We start from the raw sequence: 24186 nt of genomic DNA on the forward strand, positions 1-24186 counted from the left end.
AAGGGACATGGAATGGATTCCTTCTGGGTACCTACAGGGTACATTTATATCCCAGTTCGGGACTTTGCACTGTAGGTTTATGGGGAGAGGTTATCCAGTTAGTGTTGGGACTGACACACTGGATTTATTGGATCTGATCCCAGCTTCTACTACCCATAATTTCTACTGATTATCATCACCTTTTGAAAGCACACTGAAATAGACACTGCCTATACTTAATATATCTGCCTGTAGAATATTGTAGTTAGGATCCCTCTGACAGGAATTAACAGATAACACTAGTACACACTAGACCACCTCGTTTATTGTATTTATTTGGGTTTATACAAACATTTTTGCACTTACCTGTGTACTGCAATCCTCTGTACTCACTTATTGCCCCTGGCGGTTTTAAATTGGGCCAATAGTGGAATAGCATTTGTACTGCCGGAGGTTTTACTTGAGAAGGACCATAAGCTATTACATACAGCAAGTCCTAAGGAAAAACATGTGTAGCCTGTTTAGTTTGCATGGTAACAAAACACAACTCATTTCATAACATTACTTGATGTATGTTTTCAAATGTACATACACATATACCAATTGTATACATTTTACACCCTGCCCACCACCTTTTGCAAACTCTTTGGTGGAGCTTAGATGGCAACTCTACCAGTATGTTTGTAAAGCACCTAGCACAATGGATCTGTGATCTTGACTGGGGCCTCCAGGTGCTACCACAATGCATACAATATATAACTTGAAACAAATTAAGCCTTCTGTCTAGATACAGACCAAAAAGGTGGAGTTTAGATCCATAACTGGATCCAGATTTGGTTCAGGCTAAGGATAGGAATCCAGATTTGAGGTCAAATAGGGACTAAATTACCTCTGGCCTCAATGATACTACACACAAACCATCCTCATAAAAATTCAGCCCAATGTGAACTAGTAAGATCTCTTGCTCTTACAAGATTTTTCCCAACGTGAGCAACATTTAAGCAGGATTCAGAAAACGGGCCCTGGTCTGAAGGGATGGAACAGCATCTATAAATTCCAATTCTGAGCACCAACACATGCTTGCCCCAAATTCAGCAGGAGGATCACATATTGAGATCACTACTTCTGACTTTCTGGCTCAAAGTGACTACAGTTTTCAAGCCATCTGGTTTTCTTTATTGTAAACAACATTGTCTATATAAGGTATATTTGGTCACAAACTTACTTTCCATACTTCTTGCTTATATTTCATGAGGCATTCCAGTAACTGACAATGATACACTGAGAGAGAAAAGACCATATAAGCATGACACTGAAATGGAAACTCAAGTTCAAGAAATGGCATGTGTCGCATTTAGTTTAGTTTATTGAATCTACATTCTGTTTAATTCAGTGTTTACAAAGTGAACACTTTGCTACGGGTTCATTGTCCTGGTTAGAGTAGATAATTGAGAGTCAAAAATTAAATATCAGTAGTTTGTTGATGCTGAGAAATGCAGTAAATGATGAGAATTACTAGTGTACCAATTTTGGCACTTACTCTTTGCACAGAGTAGTTCCCTTTGCCTACATCTGATTTATCTGCCTCTTCACTTAGACCTTGTTTTTATGGCAGTATTAATATATAATGCCAAATTCAGCTCTGGTGTAACAATGCTGTGGCTAGAGCAGGGATCTGGGAGCAGGGCCGACGAGGGGGGGGGGGAAGCTGGTACAAATTACCGGGGCCCAGCAGTCCGGAAGGGGGCCCCAGGCCCGGCTTCTCCCCCCACCCACCCCCAATTGGCCCTGTTTAGCCGGTCCACCCTTGCTGGGGGGCCCAAAATTTTTTTTCACTGGGGCCCAAACCCACTCTCGGCAGCCCTGTCTGGGAGTCAAAAAGCAAAATACTTCATACAAAAAAAATCTCATTCATATTTAAAATTTGTCCTAAAAATAGCTTATTTCTAGGTTGTGGACTACTTTTATTCAGCTTTGGTTAATTATGTTTGTATTGTGGGAGACTTCTTCACATGCTCATGGTACAGACAGCCCAGTGCATTTCAATATCTACACCACTTAATAAATAAATAGAATAGGAGAGAGTTGTTTACGGCAAAGAGAGTCAATTCCTATGGGTCAAATGTTGTCTTCACTTGACAGTAGTGTGACCTCACTGATTTCACTGGGGCTGCGCCAGTGTTCGAGAGAGCAGAGTTTGCCTTCAGGTGCTTTTTAATTACAATTAAATTAATTACAGTTTATTTTGGAGCCCGTAGACAGCAATCGCTGTCTTGCTAAAGAAGTGACAACAATTGTGATTCTAGCAGTATAGGAGTCCAGTATATGAGACAATAAAACAGATTCTATCGACCTTTAATTATGACTTATAGTGGTTAGTAATTATTGCTAAGCACTGATGTTAGAATGTTCCATTTTCTGATGTTAAGCTAGAATAAGCAGGACTGCTTTAAAGTCTCAATTTCACCGCACAAACCAATGAAAAAATATTTCCATCGATAATAATCGAAATTTATAGATAGGGAGAGTAAGAAAAATACTGCTTGAGAACTTATTAGAGTTGGATTTAAGAATATGTACTTTGTATGTTTTGACATGTGAGGTTGACAATTTGTGTTTTAATGGTTATAAAGCTGTAGCTTTTTTCAGTCTCAACATCTACTGTCACTAAATATTTATGGTCTGATTCCTGACCCCGTTCTCTGACCCCCAATACCCACAACTGTGAACTTTAAATCAATAGAAATTGGTAAAATATGCTTAAAACACATAATTTTGCACATCTGTGAAAATTTAATTTGATAAAAATAGGAAAAAATACTTACAAATAATCAACATTATCCATCAAAATTATAAACCAATAAAATTAAAATGGAATCCTGACAAGCCTAGTTGTCTGGAACATTGTTGCTTCAAATACCAGTCTCAGAAATGCCAAGTTTTAACTAAAAGGATTATTTTTAAATCCATTTTCGCAATTCCAGTATGGTGAGGAGCAGCATTTCCAATTGTCTGAACTTCCAGCGAGCTGAGTTCTCAAACAAACACTTTCTTTGATGTAATATTTCATGACTCATACCTTTACAAAGAGAGAGAGATACAAACAATGGTGCATATTTATTTATACATACCAGGATTTGATGTATACTGCATTGCAATCATTAGCATTGAAGATGCAGATAGATTGACGTGTGCAGGCACTCCTTCTCTCCTTGAAGATCCCACTTAAAGGGAAGAAAAAAATATCTCCTAGTGTACAGCAAGAAAAATTAGAAAACAACTGCACCCAGTTTAGATTTTGACTGATGCAAATAAAATGCATAGGGATGCATGTATTTAAAAAAAAAAAAAAAAAAGACAACCGTGATGGGGCAAAAGCTCTCTGATGGCAAAAGAAAGACTATTGTAGATGTGGTGTTTGCTTCCAGGGTTTTAGCCTAGTTCCCCTGAATAGCAAGGTTTCTGTCTGAGAGCTGTGCTAGTAAAACCCTGCTCCAGAACCGTGGCTCTGAAATGTTTTCAGTCTGCAACCCACAAAATGGCCAAAATTCAGCTCACAACACACCATATCCCACAATCCTTTGCTGTTAGGATTTAGGTCCTGGGGAAAACAATGGGAAGCTTAGGGGAGCTACTGAGTGGGGCAACAGGGTTGATGAGAGGACTGGTGTTGAGGAATGTGGGTGGGGCTGGAGTGGAATAGCGTGCTGGCTGTTGTTGGTCTATAGTATAGATTAGTCCCTAGGCAGCATGATTTTAAACACTATTCTCAGATTAAAAATCCCATTCCTCACTAGCTGGAATACAGTCTATAGAGAAAAGGTACCATGCGATATTAGAAACAAAATATAGAGTTGGATTGATTTATACAGTGATTTGAGAAAGCTGTGTGAGGAAAAAAGCAACTGGCTAACTACTGCTCTCAGTTACATATGTACAATATCCACTGGGGGACGAGTATCCATTTAACTAAAGGGAGAATTAGGCTTAATAGGTTGTTTTGGAGAATAGTTTCAGAGATTTGAGGAAATACAGGATTGGAGGAGCACTCTATAGAAAGTTCTGCATTGAATGCATTTTTCACAGATTAGCGTAATGGATAGTTCAACATTCTTTAAACCATAGTGAGACTACTGCATATTGATTTGTATTTCTATAGGACCTTCCATCCACAATATCAAAGAACTTTAGAAAACATAATAGAATTAAGCCTCACAAGACCCTCATGATATAGGGAAGTATTATTCCCATTTTACAAATGGGGAAACTGAGGTACAGAGCTGTTAAGTGGCCTGCCCAAGGTCTCAGCAAATCTGTCGGAGAGCCAGGAATAGTAGATAACAGACCTCCTCAGAGTCCTATGCTTTAGGACACTAGACCATGCTTCTTCCCATATTCTGTAGAGATTTGCTGTGCAAAACTCCCAGAACCATTAATGGAGCTCTGAATGCAGAAATAGTTCATACTGTTAGATAAAGGACTCTAATATTCTGGGACCAACATGACTACACAACAACACTGCATACAACAAAGGTCTATAGGGCTGATAAGAAAGGGGAATTTAGCTGGTTATGGTGCAACTGACTCTTGTTATGGTCCCCAGTCTCCAAATGTGTGAAAAGTGAAAAAAGATGTATTTACAGCAGCTACTGAAAGGTCAGCAAGCTTTTATCAGGTACATAGATGAGTGTTCAAAACACAGATAGTCAGTACTGCTTTGGATCCACAGCTTGCGGGGATTTTAACTTTATGCCGTAATTCAATATCCTTTCAAAGAAAAACAGAAAATCAACTACCTATCAGATTCATTCCTGACAATTACAGTTAGAACAGATTCCATTGGCACCCATAATTACTCAGTGCAAAACAATAAGATAAATAGATAGAGCCAAATTCTGCTATTGGATGGCCATCAGTTATATTGTCAGTAGTTGTTCATGTGCATCCCGATGCAAATGTTATACATATTGCTGTTGCATCTGCATTTTCAGGAACATATTGTACATTTGCTCTGTATTCAGGACTCCCATTGCTACCATTGGAAGCTCTCTGTGTAATTAGTACAGTATATCACCTTAAGATGTTTTATTTCACCCTTTAAGTGAAAAGAAATAACCTAGTAACACAACATAAAAAGTAGATGTTCTGTATAACTTCTTCCTCTGTTAAGAGCAGCCACATTGAATTATATTTTGTAGTAAGCAAGTAGATTAATATGTAACCGCATCCACATGGTAAATAAAACATTGATAACTATGGTCTAATGTTATTTCAAAAACCTACATACTTTCTGAAATGTAACATTATTAGAATGAATTTCACTTACATATAGCCATAGGCAGAAAAGAGGTACTGAGATACTCTATAATATCCTTGTGCAGAAATGGTGGAAAGGTGGCTAATGTTGAAATCATTGTATAAGGCAAAGTACTCAGGATGTCATCATTGAGAAAAGGAAGCAAACATGTGGTTGTGTAAAAAATCGACTGTCCAAGATCTGTCAAAGAAAATTCAATAAACAGAGCATCATTATATTTAAAAAAAAAAAAAAACACGATGTAAATTTTGGTTTATGGACTGTTTACAAAACTATCATAACTTACACTTAAATTGTGCCTTTCTCCCCAAAATTGTTTAGAAATTTAGTTGATATTTAAACAACACACAGGAATCACGTCACCCTCCATTATAATGAATTTCCTTCTAGGGTGGAAGGAGGCAGCTGTTTAACAGCAAATAGCAACAGTTTAGAGCAGAGGTGGGCAAACTACAGCCTTGGGCCACATCCAGCCCGCGGGACTGTCCTGCCCGCCCTTGAGCTCCCGGACCCTCCCCTGCTGTTCCCCCTCCCCCGCAACTCGCTGTGCTGTCAGCGCTCTGGGCAGCGGGGCTGCGAGCTCCTGCCAGGCAGCGCGGCTGCGAGAGCCGCGAGCTTGCCCCGGTGCTCTAGACTGCACGTTGGCATGGCTGGCTCTGGCCAGGCAGTGCGGCTGCCAGTTCTGGTGCTCTAAGCAGCATGGTAAGGGGGTTGGGAGCGAGGGGGTTGGATAAGGGGCAGGGGGTCCCAGGGGCTTGTCAAGGGGCGGGGCTGTGGATAGCAGTCAGGACAGTCAGGGGACAGGGGGGATTGGATGGGGGTGGGGTACCTGGGGGGGCGGTTAGGGGCAGGGGGTTCCGGGAGGTGGCGGTCCGGGGACAAGGAACGGGGGGGTTGGATGGTTTGGGGGGCAGTCAGGGGGCGGGAAGTGGGAGGGAGCGGATAGGGGGCAGGGGCCAGGCTGTTTGGGGAGGCACAGCCTTCCCTACCCGGCCCTCCATACAATTTCGGAACCCTCATGTGGCCCTCAGGCCAAAAAGTTTGCCCACCCCGGGTCTAGAGGGAAAATGAACTCTGTGAAACCATCACAGGAGCATGGATGGGGGCGTGGGTTTAGGTAGGGAGAATGCCACTATCAGAGTTAGAATTTGGCCAGGACATTGGTATATAAACCGACCTATTCTTGTACAAAGTGCCATAGAAGCTGTCATAGCCACAGGAAATCAGAACCTATGTTTTAAATCTCATTCAAAGAGCAGCAAAGTGTCTCCAGAACACCAGATGGGGGCACTAGTTCTGTGCTGATTCAGAGGGAAGAATGTCACTGTATTTTCAACACTACAAGTGATTAAACTGCTGAATTCATTACCACAGTAAGTCATTGAGGCCAAGAACTCACCAAGATTTAAAAAGAGATTGGATATTTATATGGATATCAAGTATATTCAGAGTTATCATAATTAATTATACCAAAAATTGTGGAAAGGATATTAAAACTTGTGCTTCGGGGCTTAATCCAATCTTTAGATATCAGGATCAGACTTGCCAGGAGGGAGGCAGATTCTTCCACATTTGCCTTCCTCTGAAGTATGTGGTGCCGGCCACTGCCAGAGGATACTGGACTAGAGGTACCCTTGAGTCTGATCCAATCTGGCAATTCCTATGTTTCTATGAATCACAAAAACCGCCTCCTGAAACAACTGAGTTTCTAGTCCAAGCTCTGCAACTAACTCACTGTATGCCTTTGGGCAAGTCACTTAGGCAGCCTGTGCCTCTGTTTTCCCATCTGTAAACTGGGGATATTTATACCTACCTTTGTAAAGTGCTTAGAGATCTATGGCTGAAAAGCACTCTACAAGTTCTAACAATCATTAATGTGTTCCATTTTAATGTTCCTCAAAGGTCCTCCATGCAAGGGCCACATACTGCAGGATGCAGAGTGCCTCTCTCTTGCAATAAATGATCAGCATCTTGCACAAAAAGTACTAAGTACAGACGTGGCCTAGCTTGTGAAATCTGACAGAATCAAAATACAAGTGGTCTGGCTGAAAGCACAACAGCATTGTTCTAGATCTAAGTTGTTCTGATAACTACATTTTATTAAATAAATTACTAAGCTGAAGGACGGAATAAATTATGAGTTTAATTGCAAATTTTAATTCACCGTACAGACATCATATCATCTCTTTTTACATCTATACTGGAATCACAATATATTATCTATCCAAAAGGAATTCTGAAAGCAACAGGGAAATCTTTCCTGCAAAATGAAGTCATATACTTACCAAAACTTAACAGCCTGGAGCACAGTTCTCTCCAAATCAGTGTACAAGTGACACCCATTGAAATCAAGATAGATACTGGTATCCTGAGATGGGGAGAACTGGGCCCCAGGCTTTCAGGAAAGATAACCACAGTCTACAAAATTGCATAATGGAGGAGTTGACTAAGAACAATATAAATAGCAACATGTGATCAAAATCCAATACATTTTGTGATGAGACGATTCAAAGCACTGTGCAAAACCCTCTATTTCTGTATATTCAGACTTACAATCCTTTCTTTTTACGCAGTGACATTTTAAACTAGTCTCTATTACAGTGGTTACCAAACTTGTTCTGCAGCTTGTGCAGGGAAAGCCCCTGGCAAGCTGGGCCGGGCCAGTTTGTGTACCTGCCGCGTCCGCAGGTTCGGCCGATCGCGGCTCCCAGTGGCCGCGGTTTGCTGCTCCAGGCCAATGGGAGCTGCTGGAAACAGCGGCCAGTACGACCCTTGGCCCGAGCCGCTTCCAGCAGCTCCCATTGGCCTGGAAGCCACCATCGGCCGAACCTGCGGACGCAGCAGGTACACAAACCAGCCCGGCCCACCAGGGGCTTTCCGTGCACAAGCGGCAGAACAAGTTTGGGAACCACTGCTCTATTACATTTGATAAAAGATCTTAACTGTATTTTAACAATCTACTTTACATTTTACTCAGAGATGGACCTGATCTGCACATCCCTGAGCATTAGTGGGCTTCAGAATCCAAACCCAAAGCCAGATCCACAAGTTGCAAATAGGCTCTGACACTTCAATGGAGTCAAACGAAAAGGCCAGATAAAAATACTTCCATTTTTGGAATAGGTTGAAAATCTAGATCAGTTTAGGCCCATCTCTATTATTTTATTAAGGCCATGTCTACACTACAAAATATGTTGACCTAACTTGCATCAGCACACAGCCACCACACTTATTAAATCGCTTGTGTGCACGCATACTTGGGTCCTTGTGTTGGCAGTTCACCTCCTTACCAGGAGCGCTTGTATCGACTGAATTGTCAGTGTAGGGCATTGTGGGATTGTCCCTGAAAGCCAATAACAGTCAATTTAAGCAATGCAGCATCTACACTGACACTGCGTTAACCGAATTACATTGACCATGACTCTACGCCACTCAGGGAGGTGGTGTTACTAAATCGGCGTAGAGAGGCACTTATGTTGGCAGGAGCCAAATTTACGTGTAGACACTTCCACAGCTAGGTTGACACAAGGCAGCTTACGTCAACGTAACTGTATAGCATTGACCAGGCCTTACATACCACACATGGATTCAAAGCACTGGATCTACGTGTACGGTAAGGATTCAAAGGCCTGCTTACCATGCTGACCATGCTGTAGCAAAGGAACTAGATCCAGCAGAGTCACCAATGTCACGTAAAGTCCTTGATAGTCCAATGATGGGTAGTCTGATAACTGAGCATCACGACTTTGCTGGCCGCGTTCAGATGGAGCATCTCGCAGGACGCTGTAAAGGAGGGAGCGAGTAACAGTAGGGTTGATGGAACTGACCTGTGGTCTTAGAGATGGGGTGAGTGGGAATGGCACAGGAAAAAGACACATGGTCATGGGCACTGTCAAATTGGAGGCATCTTGATTCTCCTTCTTCCCTGTGCGGGACAAAATGCTGTTGGGGGGACAAAGAAAAAAAAGAGACAACAAAGACACAAAGAACAGCACATTACATTGAAATGACACTATAAAACAAATAATAAAACACCAGATACACCCCACATAAGATGCAATTTCTACCAATACCAGTGTGTTGGCAAATCTAGCAAACATTCACTTCCATGCTTCAAGATAGTAAAATTAAAAATTGCTGTTTGTAAAAATTTCCATTGCATCTCATGTGTTATCTGGTTCATAAGGAGCAAAAATATAAAAATGCATGTTTCAGTGCCATACCCATGTTTCACAGTTAAGCAAAATTTGGAACTTGAGCTGCTCGCTATGCAAAGAATAGCGGTGTTCAAATAGCTGGAGAATTTGCTTCTGAGAAGATTTGGGGGAAATACATTTTCAGTAAGATTGTTTGAACCAAGGGAGTGAAAACTTGTAAAATATAGGTGTGGCACTTTGAGAAACATGTTTTAGCAAAGAATAAACATGTGGGTTTGTTAAGATAGTCTTAAAAATCACATGTTTATCGCATTAAAATAATGTCTGTATGTATTTTATGATACTGTTTCATGACATTCCGTCAGTATCATTTGAGATAATGAAGTTTAAACAGGCACATGGATTTAGAAATAATATAATATTTCTAAAATGTTAACTAAACTACATTTGGAGAAGCTATAAAATAATATATAGTAGATGATCTTTAGCATATGTTTGTGAGCTAATGATAATGGTTGTTTATGTGTGTTTTTAATTTTGCCCATGTTTGGGGAGGAAACATTTTATTTTATGAATACAAACACTCTTTTGGTAAATAGTTACTTCCAAATCTAAGGGCTAAGCAAGCAATACCAGTTATAGAACTGCACATCAGACAGTGTGTTATCATACATTCCTGCTGCTACGTACTTACGTTATTATTCAACAAAACTCACTACAAACTAAAGGAAAGATAATTTCAAAAATTAAAATTAAAATTAGTGGGCATCAAAATAGAGGCTAAAAATCAACCAGCTTGCTACGTCTTTTTAAAATTGTTATAAACATGTTAGTCCAATTGTTCTGAAATGATTAATAATTTTTAAAATAGAATAAATTGCTGCTTAAGCAACAAAGCTATATTTTGGCTAGCCTAACAGAAAATGAATATGCATTACAGGGTTATCTAATAAACTTTTTCATGCTCCTATAAAAGTATCATATACTATTTTAATATATTAAACCATAGACCAACTTGTTTTACATGTACTGTACCTGTAGGTGAGCTTCCAAAAGTGGCCAGTGTTGGCGTACCTCTACTCCCATTGAAGTCAGTTTTAAAACTAGTAAAGTATAGATGGGGCACTGAAACATCCATGGACTTCAGTAGAGCAGAGTTAGGTCAATGGTAAGCGCTTTTGAAAATTCCACCCACCCTACACAGAATTCAGGCCCCAATCTTGCAAAAACTTAAACACACATGTAACTTTACTCACATGTTGTCTCATAGAAGTCAGTATGACAACTCACATGAGAAAGCTTCACACATGCTTATGTGTTTGCAAGAGAGGGCCTGATTTATTCGCCATATAAATTTTATTACAATTTTTACAAGTACATCTCCGAGCAAAGGTTGCTACAGTCAGGCATGCCTGATCTCTCAAGTATGCAGATGTTATATAGATACAATATAATCTACCCTAAGAAAAGTTACTGCATAGTTTTTTGGGTTTTTTTTCTTATTGTGCCTTGTATGCTGTAAATTATTTTGGTTTCTGTTACCCAATGTCCAGTCTAAGAAAAGTGGTAATAAGACTGTTCTGACAGTTTTTATGAAATCATATCAGTAAACCAACCAAGATCTATTAGAATTTTAAAAGTGAATTATCAGAGTGCTGATTCCTCTTTTTTGGATTCGCTTTTTTTTAATTTGCTTGACTTTCATACGATACATTTTGCAGCTTCTGATTTGAGATGTGGAGGTATTAAATTACATTCAACCCCTCTCTATGAACAGATGCTACCCAGTTACCCAACAAATCAGTTCCTTGCCAACACATCACTCCCCAGAAGTGCTTCCCCCTGGGAGCAATACTTCCAGGAGGGACATTACAGCATTAATAAATCCTTGTTTTGGAAAGTGTAAGGCAGTGATGGCTAACATTCATCTCAGGGCCTCCCTCCTCCTTAATATGAAGGTGGGACCCATGGAGACTACTGGTCCCAGCATACAATACTCCATCTTGATCATGGAGGCCTTCTATTCAATTCAGGTATTAGGGATGTGCCCCTACCAAAGCCCCAGTTCCTACCACCCCCAAACTCAGAGGATCTCTGGATCTGGATATGCAGCTGACCCCAAGTTCTATAATGCGACCAGTCAAAACTCCAGATCCAATAACAATCCTGAACTTTGAGAAAGTTTGGCTGCAGATTCAGATCTGGCCACTGTAGCGCGTTCCCTTTTCTACTCAATATGGAGCACTGTACACTGGGACCTGTAGTATCTGCAGGCCACGTCCATACTGAATCTGTCCCACTATATGCAAATGAGTTGCCAATGCATCTCTTAATTGGTCAAAGTTTGGGCTCCCTTGCTGCAACATAGGCCAGTCTCCCAATTACTACCTTCCCGAGGTGTTTCTTTGAGAAATGGTGTCAGAGAAATTGCATCTCTCCACACACGAGAAAGCAGTAAAAATATCTTGTGCATTAATAACTGTTCATTAAATAAAGAATTTTGTCTATAGTTAAGAAATCCACAGAGGAGTTTTTTCTAAGAAAACAAGAAAAAAGCAGATGTTTTATAAGAAGTTTATTATGTTCTAGGTCAATCCTCAAGTGAGGGAGGAAAGGCTGGAAATGAGTAATGCATGAAACTTAAATTCATGCTGTAATGTAAAGAAATGCTTCTGCCCAAAGAGAAAATTGAGGAGGAGCTAAATGAATCAATATGTTATGCATTGTGTATGGTGATTTTATGTGATGTTTATTCATAAAAAGTAAATACCTCACTTTTTTCAACCATAGCCACTTCTTCCCGCCCCCACCCCTGAGCCTGTTACATAGTTGAACGTATATAAACCAAAGGACCAAGTTAATCCCTGTTGCAACTAAACTGAAGCTACTGGTATTACACCAGATATGACTTTGACCCAAAACAGTGGGACTGCCCCACTCGGAAGAACTAAGTCAATATGTTTATAACTCAGAAAAGTAACTGTATTGTCAAGGTACAAGTCGCAAAAGCTACACCTGCTAAGGCCTAGTACGCTAACAACTGAATGGGGTATATTTGACTGTGTTTTATACTCCGTTGTGCAATAATGAGTGTGGACGCACTCATAGTGTGAGAGGCAGAAAGAAGACTTGGGATGCAAGCCATTCAGGGAAACTCTTGAACAAAATCTTGAGCAAGCCAGGGTATTGAGATGTTTGTTTAGGATAAGCCTTCTTAAGGTCCCTGAAAGGGGAATTGCGTGCACTGGACAGGAGTTTCCTTCTTTCCACTTGCCACACTTAGTGTAGAGTAAGGTGTTTTGTCTAATCCCTGTCTTGGTGTGAACATGTGTATGAAGTTGTGGTGGGCTCAGCCACAGCACCCAGGTCCAGAACCAGATTTCAAACACTCCAAAGTTAAAGGAGGTCTGGATTAGAGATTTGATCTGGCCTATTTTAAGGATACAGGCAATGGCCTATATGAAATTCAGGGCTGGATCCAGGGCTGGATTTCTAATGGCCTCTCCCTAATTTGGGGGATGTTCAGATTCAGCATTTTTATTTGCCCATTATAAAGAAAGAGGTCATCTATGAAATTATATCCAGATCTGAACATACATTGTGAGTACCACCTCAAACCTTATCAAGTTCAGGGTAATCAGTACCAGGGTTTTGGTTCAGTCCAACCTCTAGCATGAAATAAAGAAGTTAAATGGAATTGCTCCCTTCATATGGAATTAACAATTCTGCAGATTTAAAACAGCCACACAGAAAAGGGAGTTGTGCAGACCTCTAAATTCTGCTTTTGTAACCTATAAAACTATCTGCTTCACTCAGTCCAACAACTTGAATGCTCATAAGGTGTGAAGAATTTCTCAGCAAGAATACACTATGCAATGTACTGCTCTGTGCAGAGTTAGGTGACACAGTGATAAAATGTTTGCACCTTTTCTATGCTGCAAATTCCAACGGTGCTGCCACTGATGGAGTTCCACCCAAATGGGGATTATCCTAGTGTATACCTTTGAGCAAGTCACTAATGAGAGGTGAGAGGTACATGCCATTTGCATGGCTGAATAGCTTGGGAGGTCCACTCAACTTATGCTGAGGCTGTTTTGCTGCACAGAGTCTTGTGTGCAGCGTTTGCCTGATTTTCAAATGTTTTCATTATTTGATTAGCCAATTAAAAATACACAGACGTGGAATAAGAACCACATTTCCTAGCTACTCTCAATATCCCTATAAAGATTTTTCAGCTATTAATGTAACATATTAATTGAACATCATTCCATTTGTTGGACCTGAAAGAGCCCTTTAAGTTAACACAGGTGTGTTCAGCACCCTAAAATATTCAGTGAGCTAAAAATTTCATGATGGTTAAATGATTTTATTCATGAAATCTGGGAATGTGAAGTATAAACACAGCTCCTGAGAGTTTGCAGCCAAAAAGGGATTCTGTGGGTAATGTGTATTTCTACATACGTATTTTTCCCGTTAACATAGAACAGAGTGTTTCTGAATTCCATGGTCTCTGAATGTGGGCTCTCAATGAGTTTTTCATTCAATTTTAATACTTGCTTGTTAACATATTTTAGAGCAAGAGAGAATGTTTCTTCTCTCTAAGACAATACAAATGGCCTAACTTCCAAAGCAGCCTCTGAAAGTATGGGTGCAATTTTCTAAGTGTAAATATTTTTGTAGGTGCAAATCAGGTAGTTATACACAAAAATGCACCGTCAACTCAAAACTATCTGCATATGAAAAATTAAGCCACAAAAATGTAGGCATACAAAAATTATATCTGCAATATCAAAGGCCATCTGAAGGCCACTTTGAAAATTCAGGTCAATGAATCCATTATACTGTAGGAAAATTGGAATATAAGTAATGTTCCTAATGAAATCCCAAACCTATAACAGCTCTCTTTAACAAGTTGAAAGGTCATATCACCTATCTAAACCTATTCTCTAATCATACTTCGTACTTATTGGTTTTTATATTGCAACGAGAGTGGACTAAACCAAATCACTAGATCAGAGCAACTCTGAACCATTAATGTCATTCAGATCCAGATCTGGATCCAAACTTTGTGCCTATGCCCATTGCTATAATAGGCTGAACCAAAATCCAGATCTGAAAGCCCACTGAACTATGGACAGCTCAGCTTCTAGTTTTGCTGCTCAGTCTCATCTCGGTAGGATCCTATAGTTTTAGGATTCTCAGAGAGGTCACAGTCAAACTTGTGAAATTTTATAGCAACCTTCTCTCTTCTTTACTTCAAGCACACGTGTGCACTCCACTAACCTATAGTAGGGCCAAGCAAACCAGGTTTTGTTTTAGAATCAGCCACTCAATAAGCAGCTCAACTGGGCAAATTGGGCAACAGCCACTGCTGTAATTTATTTATACCATACTTTTAATTATATTGAGCTCTGACTCCTTCTGGTTGAGCATTGATCCATAAGATCCATTAACCAAGAAGAAATCAATACATATCCCCTAACATTTTTTCTCTTGAAGAGCATAATTTAAAACTTACCTCAATAAAGTCTGAGAAAAGTATTTCAGAGTGTTTGCAATGTCAGTTCCAGAGGGCACAGGGTAAATGTTGTGAAGAACGCGGTTATGGTATTCTTGTAGGTAGCGGATCTTGGAAGCAACTGGATAAAAAAACAAAAACAGAGAGACTTTCATTTAGCTTAGTTCAGGTTAAGACACCATATCAGTTTTCTACCCCTACTGTAGTGTTAAAATCCATGCAGTGAGCTAAACCTAAGAGACAAGTCTTTCCAATCTTTATAGTGGCTGAATAAATTGAATACTTTGATGAAGGAGGGAAGAAAAAGGAAAAATTGTATATAGTATTTTTAAATCTGTTTTAGTCCTACTCTGTGCTAACAGATTAAACAAACACTTAGTGCCTGTCTCATTTTTTCCATTCATGGATCTCAAGCCTCATTTATAATGTTATGAGCTGGGTGAAACCTTGTCATGGATTGAGTTCAAACCTCTTTGAGATTGGTAGATGTAACCTATAACTATATGCATAAGCCCCACCTAAGACAAAAGGATGTGTGTGAACCCCGGGAGCTCCTGTCTGAGTATTGTTTTGGGTAAGTGTGCGAGTACAAGGGAAGAGAGATCACACAGAAACTAAGGTCAGCCAAGAATAGAGTGAGAGAGATCACCTGCAGCAGCAGCTGAAGGCATGTGGCTAACCATGGAAGAAATCTAGGGAAAGGTTTTTGGGTCACAGACTCAAGCTGAAAAGAGTGCTCTTGGTGCTGTGAGCAAAAGACGCTGTTTGTTTCCTTCTGCGCTCAGAGACACAGGACTTTGTACATTCTTTGTAAACAAAATAAAGTGTATCCAAGAAATACCTGACTACAACCAATTTCTACTCCCAACTGGAACATGTACAGGGCTCCACATTTTGACAAGCCACTCAGAGCAAAAAGGGGGAGCAATACTTATTGATTCAGTAAGTCACACAACACCCACGTGAGATAGATAAGTATTACTACGGTCAATTTATGGATGGATGGATGGATGGATGGATGGATGGATAACCTGAGGGAAAGAGAAACTCAGTGGTTTGCTCTAGACTATGTAGTGAATCAATTGTGTAAGACTATGTGTACAGTTTATTTATATCTATAGCAGGCAGCCTGATCAGAGTGGGGTGGGGTCAGGGATGGTTCAAAGCAGCTTTTCTATAGTGAAGTGCAGGGGGCGAAATCATAGCTTTAGGAAGAATAGCATTTTCTTTATTCTAATAAGTTCCTTTCCCTACTCATGATGGAATACCTGCAAATGGACTGCTGGTCTTCTACTTTCTATCATAAAAGTCACTGTGTGGTTAATTGTAAAGAAAGCTCAGCACATAAATCAGTTATAGGCCTAAGCTTAGAGGGCACACCTATTTTCTGTACAATACCACAGCAAACAAATACAATATAGCTATAGAAAAAGTCAGCATTTTTGTTAATATGAAATACTGATGCTACTTCATTATGTCACTTTGTTGTTGTCATTCTGAGAGTGGACAACATGACATAAATGTCAGCACAGCTTAAGATTTTAAATGCTTTAACTCTTCTTTAACAAAGCAAGAGAACTTGAAAGTGCATGTTCACTTTTCTCTCTGCAATGAGGAACATTACGGGTGGGATTTTCCACACCCTCAGAACTGGCCTGACTCTGCTCCTATTCAAGTCAGTGTTAAAAATCCCATTGACTTCAGTGGAAGCAGAATTGGGCAATGCTAGCACTGGTGAAAATCTTGCCCTATAGATATATAAAACAATTTAGGAACAAGGTAAGACCATCCATCATAACATGCCAGACTACTGCTAAATGTAGGTATCTCTTGAAATATATATTTACTGTATATATTTTGCTTTGATCAACTCCCCCAGTGAACTATCCTATGTATTTATTAAATACAAAAACTATGGTAAAAATATTCAGGTTGCAAAGTCAAGCACTCAAAAGTTAGGAAATGCCAGAATTAAGCTTGCCTATGCAATCTGAATTCAGCTCTGTTGGATGTATGCATTATGATACAGATTTTAATTACATGATCATATTTTTCCCCCCCCAGGACCTCTGCACAAATTGTGTATGCCTAAAGGGGAGCTTAGGTGGAGGCTGTATCTCTAATTTTATGGATAATTTTAATAATTTAAAAAAAAAAAAAAAAGTCCACTCAAAGTCTCCTTTTTTCCAGTGTGCAATTATTCATGTTTGTATCTTTGCACTAATAAGGTTTTGCATAAACAAGCTACATTTGTGCATCCAACTGGGTATTGATGGCCTTGTGGGTCATACTAGTCATATTTTGTCCTCAACTATCCATTTAGTGGACTCAATACAATAATATACACATGGGTAGAACCAACAAAATAGAAGGCTAAAGAATCCAGTAGCAAAAATCACGTTCTGATTTCTGAATGACTACAGAATAAACATGTTAAATCTTATTCAGTGATTATGCAAGGCAAGGAAGGCTTTCTTTCCCTCCACCACAATATCTATGACATTCTGGTTAGCAGAACTGGTGCATTTGGGTTCTCCACTTGTGAGCAAAACCGGTACCTCAGATTTAAATGGATAAAGCTTTTCTAGTACACCATGTATTCTCCCGGAGTATAATGTATATTATTAGTGTTTACTGATACAGCCTTATAGATGTAAATGGCCCTTACAAATATGTAAGAATATGGATCCCTGTTCCCAAAATCTCATTAGACAACTAGACTATAGAACATCATTTGTGTAGGTGCTCAGATTCCACGGTAATGAGAGTCATACAGTATAAATACATGGCTTAGATTAGGAAAGAGCCTTTTCTATTTACTAAACGTTGTTTGTGATGCCAGTCTCCCTGGTGTAAAGGATATGAAGCCTAGTAGATTTGTAAAATAATCAGGTCACAAATCAGATTTCTCAACCAAAGAACAACTCACAGCTGGATTTATAGTTCATTGCAGGTGCCAGGCTATGTAGTCAGATGTCCATAACTGAAATAGGAAAACCAATGCCAGAGATATTAGTCAAGCTGTATTTTAAAGAGCCTCCTTCATCTCTACAGCCACTTGTTTTCAAGAGAGGGGAAAAGCATGTCGGGAGTGCTGTTTTGTGCAAAGTAGGAAACCTGTTTATTTCTATTAAGCGGGTTAGTGCCCCAAATGAAATCAATCAACATAAAAGAACATTCATAAACACAATAGCTAGATAATAATTTTGTTTGTAAAATGAGTCACTTCATGTTGCTTTTGGTATCAGACTACACCTCCCATAGAAATGTAATTGTTATGTCCCAGGTTAATGAGAGCTTTTTTGAATGAAAGCATTAAATCATATTGCAAATCTTTTTTACCTAAAGATAGGCTCCTAAATCCAGTGCAGGCATTGGATTATAAGTAACTGATTTTCAAAAGTCTTGAGCATCCATAAATCCTATTATCTTCAATAGGAAGTACAGGTGTTCAGCACTTTAGAAAATCAGGCCACTTGTACTGCTATGTCTAAATATGGATTTAGGAGCCTTGCTTTAGCTATCCATGTTTTAAAATGTTGACGTAAATATCTGCTAGCTTCAATGTCTATCTCCACGTTGCATGTGCATCTAAACTCCCAAATTCCTCTTTGACACAAGTGTAAAAGCTGGGTTGGATTCTTTGGAGATGGTTTCCTTGTTTGTTTCAAAGTCCTGGACAGGAAAATGGAGGGTAGTTGGCATTCCCAGAACATTACTTACCATGAGCAGATGCCAGTTTTTATTACTGGAGGAAAAGGGAATTAATGGGTGGTGTGGTGAGTCGGTGTGGCTCCCCTCCTGCCCAGCAGAGGGAGCACCCTTGCAGGCACCCGAGTGGGCGGAGTCACCACCGCCTGTTCCCACCCCCCGGAAGTCAAGGGGCGGGACAGGAAGTATAAAGGCCTGCCGCTGGAGCTCAGTCAGGGCCTAGCCGCTGCACGGAGTGGATGTGCTGCCGGGAGACCGCTGAGACCTGAGACCGTTGCCCTAACTGACCGGAGCTCCCCTGAGCCCACTATGAGTAGGAGCCGCTGGAGCCCCCCGCACCCGGTATTGGGAGGAGCCGTCGGAAACTGCCCCGCGCCAACTACGAAGGCGAGGAGCCTCCAGAGCCACTCCGTCCCTGTTGTTACCCAGAGGAGCCGCCAGAGCCCCAGTGGCCGGACTTCCCCAAGGAGCTGCCGGACCTGCTCCCAAGCCCCGGGGGGCGAGGAACCGATGCTGGTGGACTGACCCGGCAGCACCAACAAGGTAGGCCGTGAGGGGGAACCAGGAAGTAGCCCGGGGGTAGCTGACCCCGGTCAGGCTGCAGACGCATGTGAGCCGATATCAGTGTGTTGCGGGCAGGATACCCCACTGACCAGCAGTGGTGATAGCTGCTGCTAGGGCCCCAGGCTGGGATGCAGTGGAGTGGGTGGGCCTGCATCCCCCCGCTGCCACCCAGCTCTCAGGTGGCAGGCTTCCCCCTCACCCAACGCTCAGGTATAGGGCCCTGGGCCTACCCTAGCTGTTTGTTTGCTCAGCCCCTGCCTGAGGGCCTGAGCTGTAACTGTTTGTGCCCCGCCCTGATCCAGGGCCTGGGCCTCCGAATTACTCGTTGCATTGTTGCTCAGCCCCTGGACCCAGGGGCCTGAGCCCCTGAACGGTTTGTTCGCTCGGCCCCTGCACCAGAGGACCTGAGCCCCTGAACTAACTGGTTGTTGCTCCATCAGTGGTGAGTTGGTATGGCTCCCCTCCTGCCCAGGAGGGTCGAGCCCCGGCACGAACCTCTTACAGGTGGTCTCCAGGTTGTTTGCTGTCAGTGGGTGCTATTCTGTGCAATAGCTCAGCTCCATTGGAGAGCTGTGGTGTTAGGCATAATCATTGACTTTACTTTTCAGAATGTGCTCAGAAGGAGACCCATGTAGCGGATAAAGAAGAGTAGCATGGCAGGTGACCACCTGTGACCCTCTGTTGGCTGTCACCATTATACCTTTTGTTAGGATGCCCTGGTATTGCTCAGAGCAGTAGGAGATAAACTGTTGGTCATGTATTCCTGCGGCCACACCACCAATGATTAGAATTGAATTTTTACTCTTCTGATCTGGTCAGTGTATTCTTTCACTTTAGTTTTTTCTGTTGTTTCATGGCAAATTCTGGACTCCTCATTGCTTGTTACGCCTACCTGAGACAATCTGCTTCTTGCCTGTCAATCAAGCAGGACAGTAGCAGTGGCAGCATCAGTTGAGGCTTGAGGGATAGCCTGGTAGTGGTGCATAAGCCAGTGTAATTCTTTTTGGAAATCATCACCATTTGTCAAAAAGTGCAGGTGAAAGAGAATTGGTATTATGCAAAAAGCAAATAAACACACTTTACAATGCGATAAAGAACTAGGCAAGGGAGGAGCCTTGATAAACATATTATAAAACAGAAGTTCAGTGGGTTAGGAATTTCGGGATCCCCAACCTGAAGCATCATGAGGAGGAGAAAGCCAGCTTCAGGACCAGAACAGAGGAGAAATCCATGAGCTGGGTCCACAAGTGAATCCCATTTAAAACCAATGTACACACCAAAACTGCAAAAAAAAGGGGGTGAGTCCTTAAAACTAAAAGGAACAGGGAGAAGGCAATGCCAGTGTGAGGGCTCCAGAGCAGCACAAGGGGGAGAAACAGTAAATAGCTGCCAGCAAAGTGAGTGAAAGAAGCTCAAAGTCAAACAGGCCAAGAATATTAGGGATGAGGGAACATGAAGGCTCATTACAGAAAGGGAAAACATCAAAAATGGTGCTGATGGACAGGATGGATGAAGCAGAAGGAACTGTTCCATATATCAATGTGAAATAATCAGAGGTAAGATACAGAGTAGCACGAGAAGGGGGAGCAGGTTCAGAAAATGTGAGAGACAGAGAAAAAAGTAGCACAATGGGTGAGAGCAGAACATTGCATCGTACAGAGAGCGAGTACAGAATTTTCTTTCATTTTTAAGACTATAAGAATGGCCATATTGGGTCAGACCAAAGGTCCATCTAGCCCAGCATCCTGCCTTCTGACAGTGGCCAATGCCAGGTGCCCCAGAGGGAATGAATAGAACAGGTAATCATCAAGTGATCCATCCCGTTGCCCATTCCCAACTTCTGGCAAACAGAGGCTAGGGACACCATCCCTTGATTTATAAAAATGTATCCTCCATAAAGCATGCATCTAGGCCATCAGCACAACACTTAAAAGACAAAAATATCAGCTACTGTAACTTAGAGATTAACCCCAAAAGTTTTTAAAAAAAATGTCCCTTTGTCCTAATCAGGCAAAAGCCTGTAAAAACACAAAGGCTCTGCACTATAACCTGAAGATCAATAGACATGGACCAAAGAGAGAAGTGAATTTCATCTTTCAGAATGTCGGATGAAATGATTCCAGCTGAGCCAAAAGTACTCTAAGCCCTTGATCACAGAGCAATCCCAACACATCATTAAGGTAGTGCATCAGGAGAAAAGGTTATATGGATTCAGTGCTGGTCTACAGTGGCATTTTTCTTAAAATTTCCCACTATTGCATTAGCAAATATGCCAGTTATTAACAATAATGAGAGCGCTGATGTGGGCCAGCTGCTTGCATTCTAATCACCATCATCTGACTTTGCTGACAGAGTAGATCTAGAAAACATGGCAGTTAAAATGTCAGTGGCTACTAGCAGCCACTCTAGGGGTATAAGTAAATGGAGCTCTCCTGGTGTTTGTTAGCAGCAGTGGGGAATAGTTTGAAACAATAGAGTAGATAAGACAAGAGAATGATGACTTCTGTATATTCACAGAAGATGCATGGTGTGAGCCAGAGCAGCAGGCCAGCTTCCCTACTCCATCAATGAGCTTCTTCATGGGTAGAACACTTCTAAGACTGTGAGGGGCAGATCACATTCTATGTTAGTTCAATCTGTGGGCTCCCTGCTGAGACTCTTGGATCAATTAGTTGGGTGACTTTTTGACACAGACACTAGGACCTAAGCTAAACTCTCACTTCAATTCATACAAACCAATGAAGCTGTCAGCTCACTTTGGGTCACTACTGATCAGGGCTAGTGACCAAGAAGTGTTAGGCTCTGTATTTTATCACTAAATCCACAAGCCAAACCGAGCCAATCAATCACTTCCTCCCCTTCCCGCCCCCAACACACAATTGTGTTGCTTTCCTATTAACAGAGCATGTAAATATTATCTCATTGGAAACATGCAAAGCAATAGGTGAAACGTTTAAGGGCTATTAAAAGCAACAAAAACAGTTTGTATCAGTACAGGTATTGAAAAATCACCAAGTGCAAGACTTCACAGAGAAGAGAACAGGCACTGAAAATGATGTACAACAACACTGAACAAAGGCTGGGAAGCTTTAACCCACAGCTGCCATTTACAGCAAGGGAGACTGATCAAACACCTAAAACCAGGCCTTAACCAGAACCAGGTCCCTGGGCCTGGCTTCCCTTCTATCCTCCTTCCTCCTGTCTTGGAGGAAGGCAGAAAAGCCTCCGGTTTTTAAGTCCGATATCATGCAGAGCACAAACTGGGCACCCTTGACAGGGTTTCTCAGCAGCTGCGTGAAATAAATCGCACCGCAGAAACAGCCAGACACCCCAACACAGCTCAGAGCACAGTGACAGGCAGCTGACAAATTGCAAGGCGCAGTGTAATAGATCCCCCTGACACGCCCTCCTCCACCTGCCATCCGCCCCGGTTCACGTGACCAGAAGTCCCGGGGCTCCGGACACCTGCAGTGGCGGGGGAGAGCGGCTCGGGGCCGCGCGAGCGGGCCATATAAAGTTTATCGGCTCGAGATGGACCCCGGCCGGCTCCTTGCCCCTCTAGGGGGTAGCGTCCCCGCGCCAGCATATCCCGCCGCAGGTCAGGTAAGGAGCCGAGTCCCCCCTACCCCCTCGTCCTAGCTCCTCGTCTGAGCCCCCCGTCTCCCTCCTGGGGGAGCAGCCCCCTTGCCAGCCCGGTGCCGGAGCTCGCACTCACCAGCTCCAGGAACTGGAAGCCGCAGCACCCCCCCTCCGTCCGTCCCTCCCTCCCGGCTTGCGCCGCCATTACAGCTGCAAGCCTGGGAGGGAGGAGGAATGCTGCTCAGCGGAGGAGTCAGGCCCAGGCTCCTTACCTGGCCTGCGGCGGCCGGCGGGACATGCTGGCGGAGGGCAGGGACGTTAGCCCGCTCGCGCGGCCCCGAGCCGCTCTCCCACGCCGCTGCCGGGGTCCGGAGCCCCGCGTCTCTCCCGCTCGGCTGCGCTCCAGCGGCTCCTTCCCGGCGGGGCAGCGGGACAGGACGCGCCGCATGTGCCCAGGGCCGCGGGGAGGGTAGTAGCCGCTGCGCGGCCGGTGCCTGCTAATTCCCCCGGCCCCAGCGAAACGGCTTTTGGGCTTTTTTGTTTTTTATTTGTTCCACCGCCCCCCGTCCCGATATTTCAGCTCTGTGAGGTGGTCACCCTAGTCCCTGTGACCAGGACCATGGACAGTGCAGCGCCCCTCCTCCGCCGCACCCGGACACACACAGCAAACCTCCCCCGCCCTGGCTGCGCCCTCGTTTCCCAGCGAAGGGGCCGCTACTTACACTGCTCCGCTTTGGTGGACATGATGTTGTCCGGGTGGAAATGTTTCGCCCCAATGTCGGTGGCCTTTGGGTTCTTCTCTCCCCCTCAGCCCGCGATGAGCGATGGTCCCTCCCTGCTGCCCAGGCGCGAGTGGCTGGCCGAGCTGCGTCCCTCCCACCCCTCTGCCGCGACCATTCTTGCGACGGCAAATCTAGCCCCGAGCAACCCTCCGGAGGCCTGGCCTGCAGCTGGGAGCCAAACGCGCCCCGACAGCTGCTGCCGCCGACGTGAGGGGCAGAGGGAGAACGGAGAAGGAGGCGTGAATGGGGGGCCCTGGTGAATTGCACAGTGAGCTCTACCAGCGAGGAGGAGCGATTCCATTCACAGGGAACAGCCTCTTAAAGGGGAAGCGCTGCTCAGCCCCTAAACTGGGGCTCTGAGAAGACTGGGAAATTAAAGCGCCCCATACTCTTTAGAGCTGAGGTTTTGCAACAGACGCCCCCCCCCCCAGGCTTGCAGCGGCTGTTTTACACACACACACACACACACTCACTCTCTCTCTCTCTCTCTCTCTCTCTCTCTCTCTCTCTCTTGTTCTGGACCTGACTACAGAACCTTCCTGATACCCCTATCTCCTGAGTGCTGATAATGTACAAATG

General features: G+C 42.8%; 1 protein-coding gene across 7 annotated transcripts in view; it reads right to left on the minus strand.

Moving 5' to 3' along the window:
* Positions 1-23851, minus strand: part of UNC79 (unc-79 homolog, NALCN channel complex subunit) — a 143873-nt gene extending 120022 nt beyond the window's left edge. For 5 of the 7 annotated variants that reach the window (XM_034768620.1, XM_034768619.1, XM_034768615.1 and 2 more), the window contains exons 1-7: positions 23548-23851; positions 14972-15092; positions 8934-9238; positions 5306-5476; positions 3111-3203; positions 1205-1260; positions 346-475 (exon numbers count right to left, since the gene is read on the minus strand). In XM_034768620.1, coding sequence (XP_034624511.1) covers positions 346-475; positions 1205-1260; positions 3111-3203; positions 5306-5476; positions 8934-9238; positions 14972-15092; positions 23548-23569 — 898 coding nt within the window. In that variant the 5' untranslated portion in view covers positions 23570-23851. Of the gene's footprint in view, positions 1-345; positions 476-1204; positions 1261-3110; positions 3204-5305; positions 5477-8933; positions 9239-14971; positions 15093-17900; positions 17979-23547 lie in introns of those variants that run through there. The other 2 variants (XM_034768621.1, XM_034768616.1) reach the window with 2 other exon arrangements.
* Positions 23852-24186: the final 335 nt, after the last annotated feature.

This window comes from Trachemys scripta, chromosome 4 (genome assembly GCF_013100865.1).
Source record: "Trachemys scripta elegans isolate TJP31775 chromosome 4, CAS_Tse_1.0, whole genome shotgun sequence".
Classification (NCBI taxonomy): Eukaryota; Metazoa; Chordata; order Testudines; family Emydidae; genus Trachemys; species Trachemys scripta.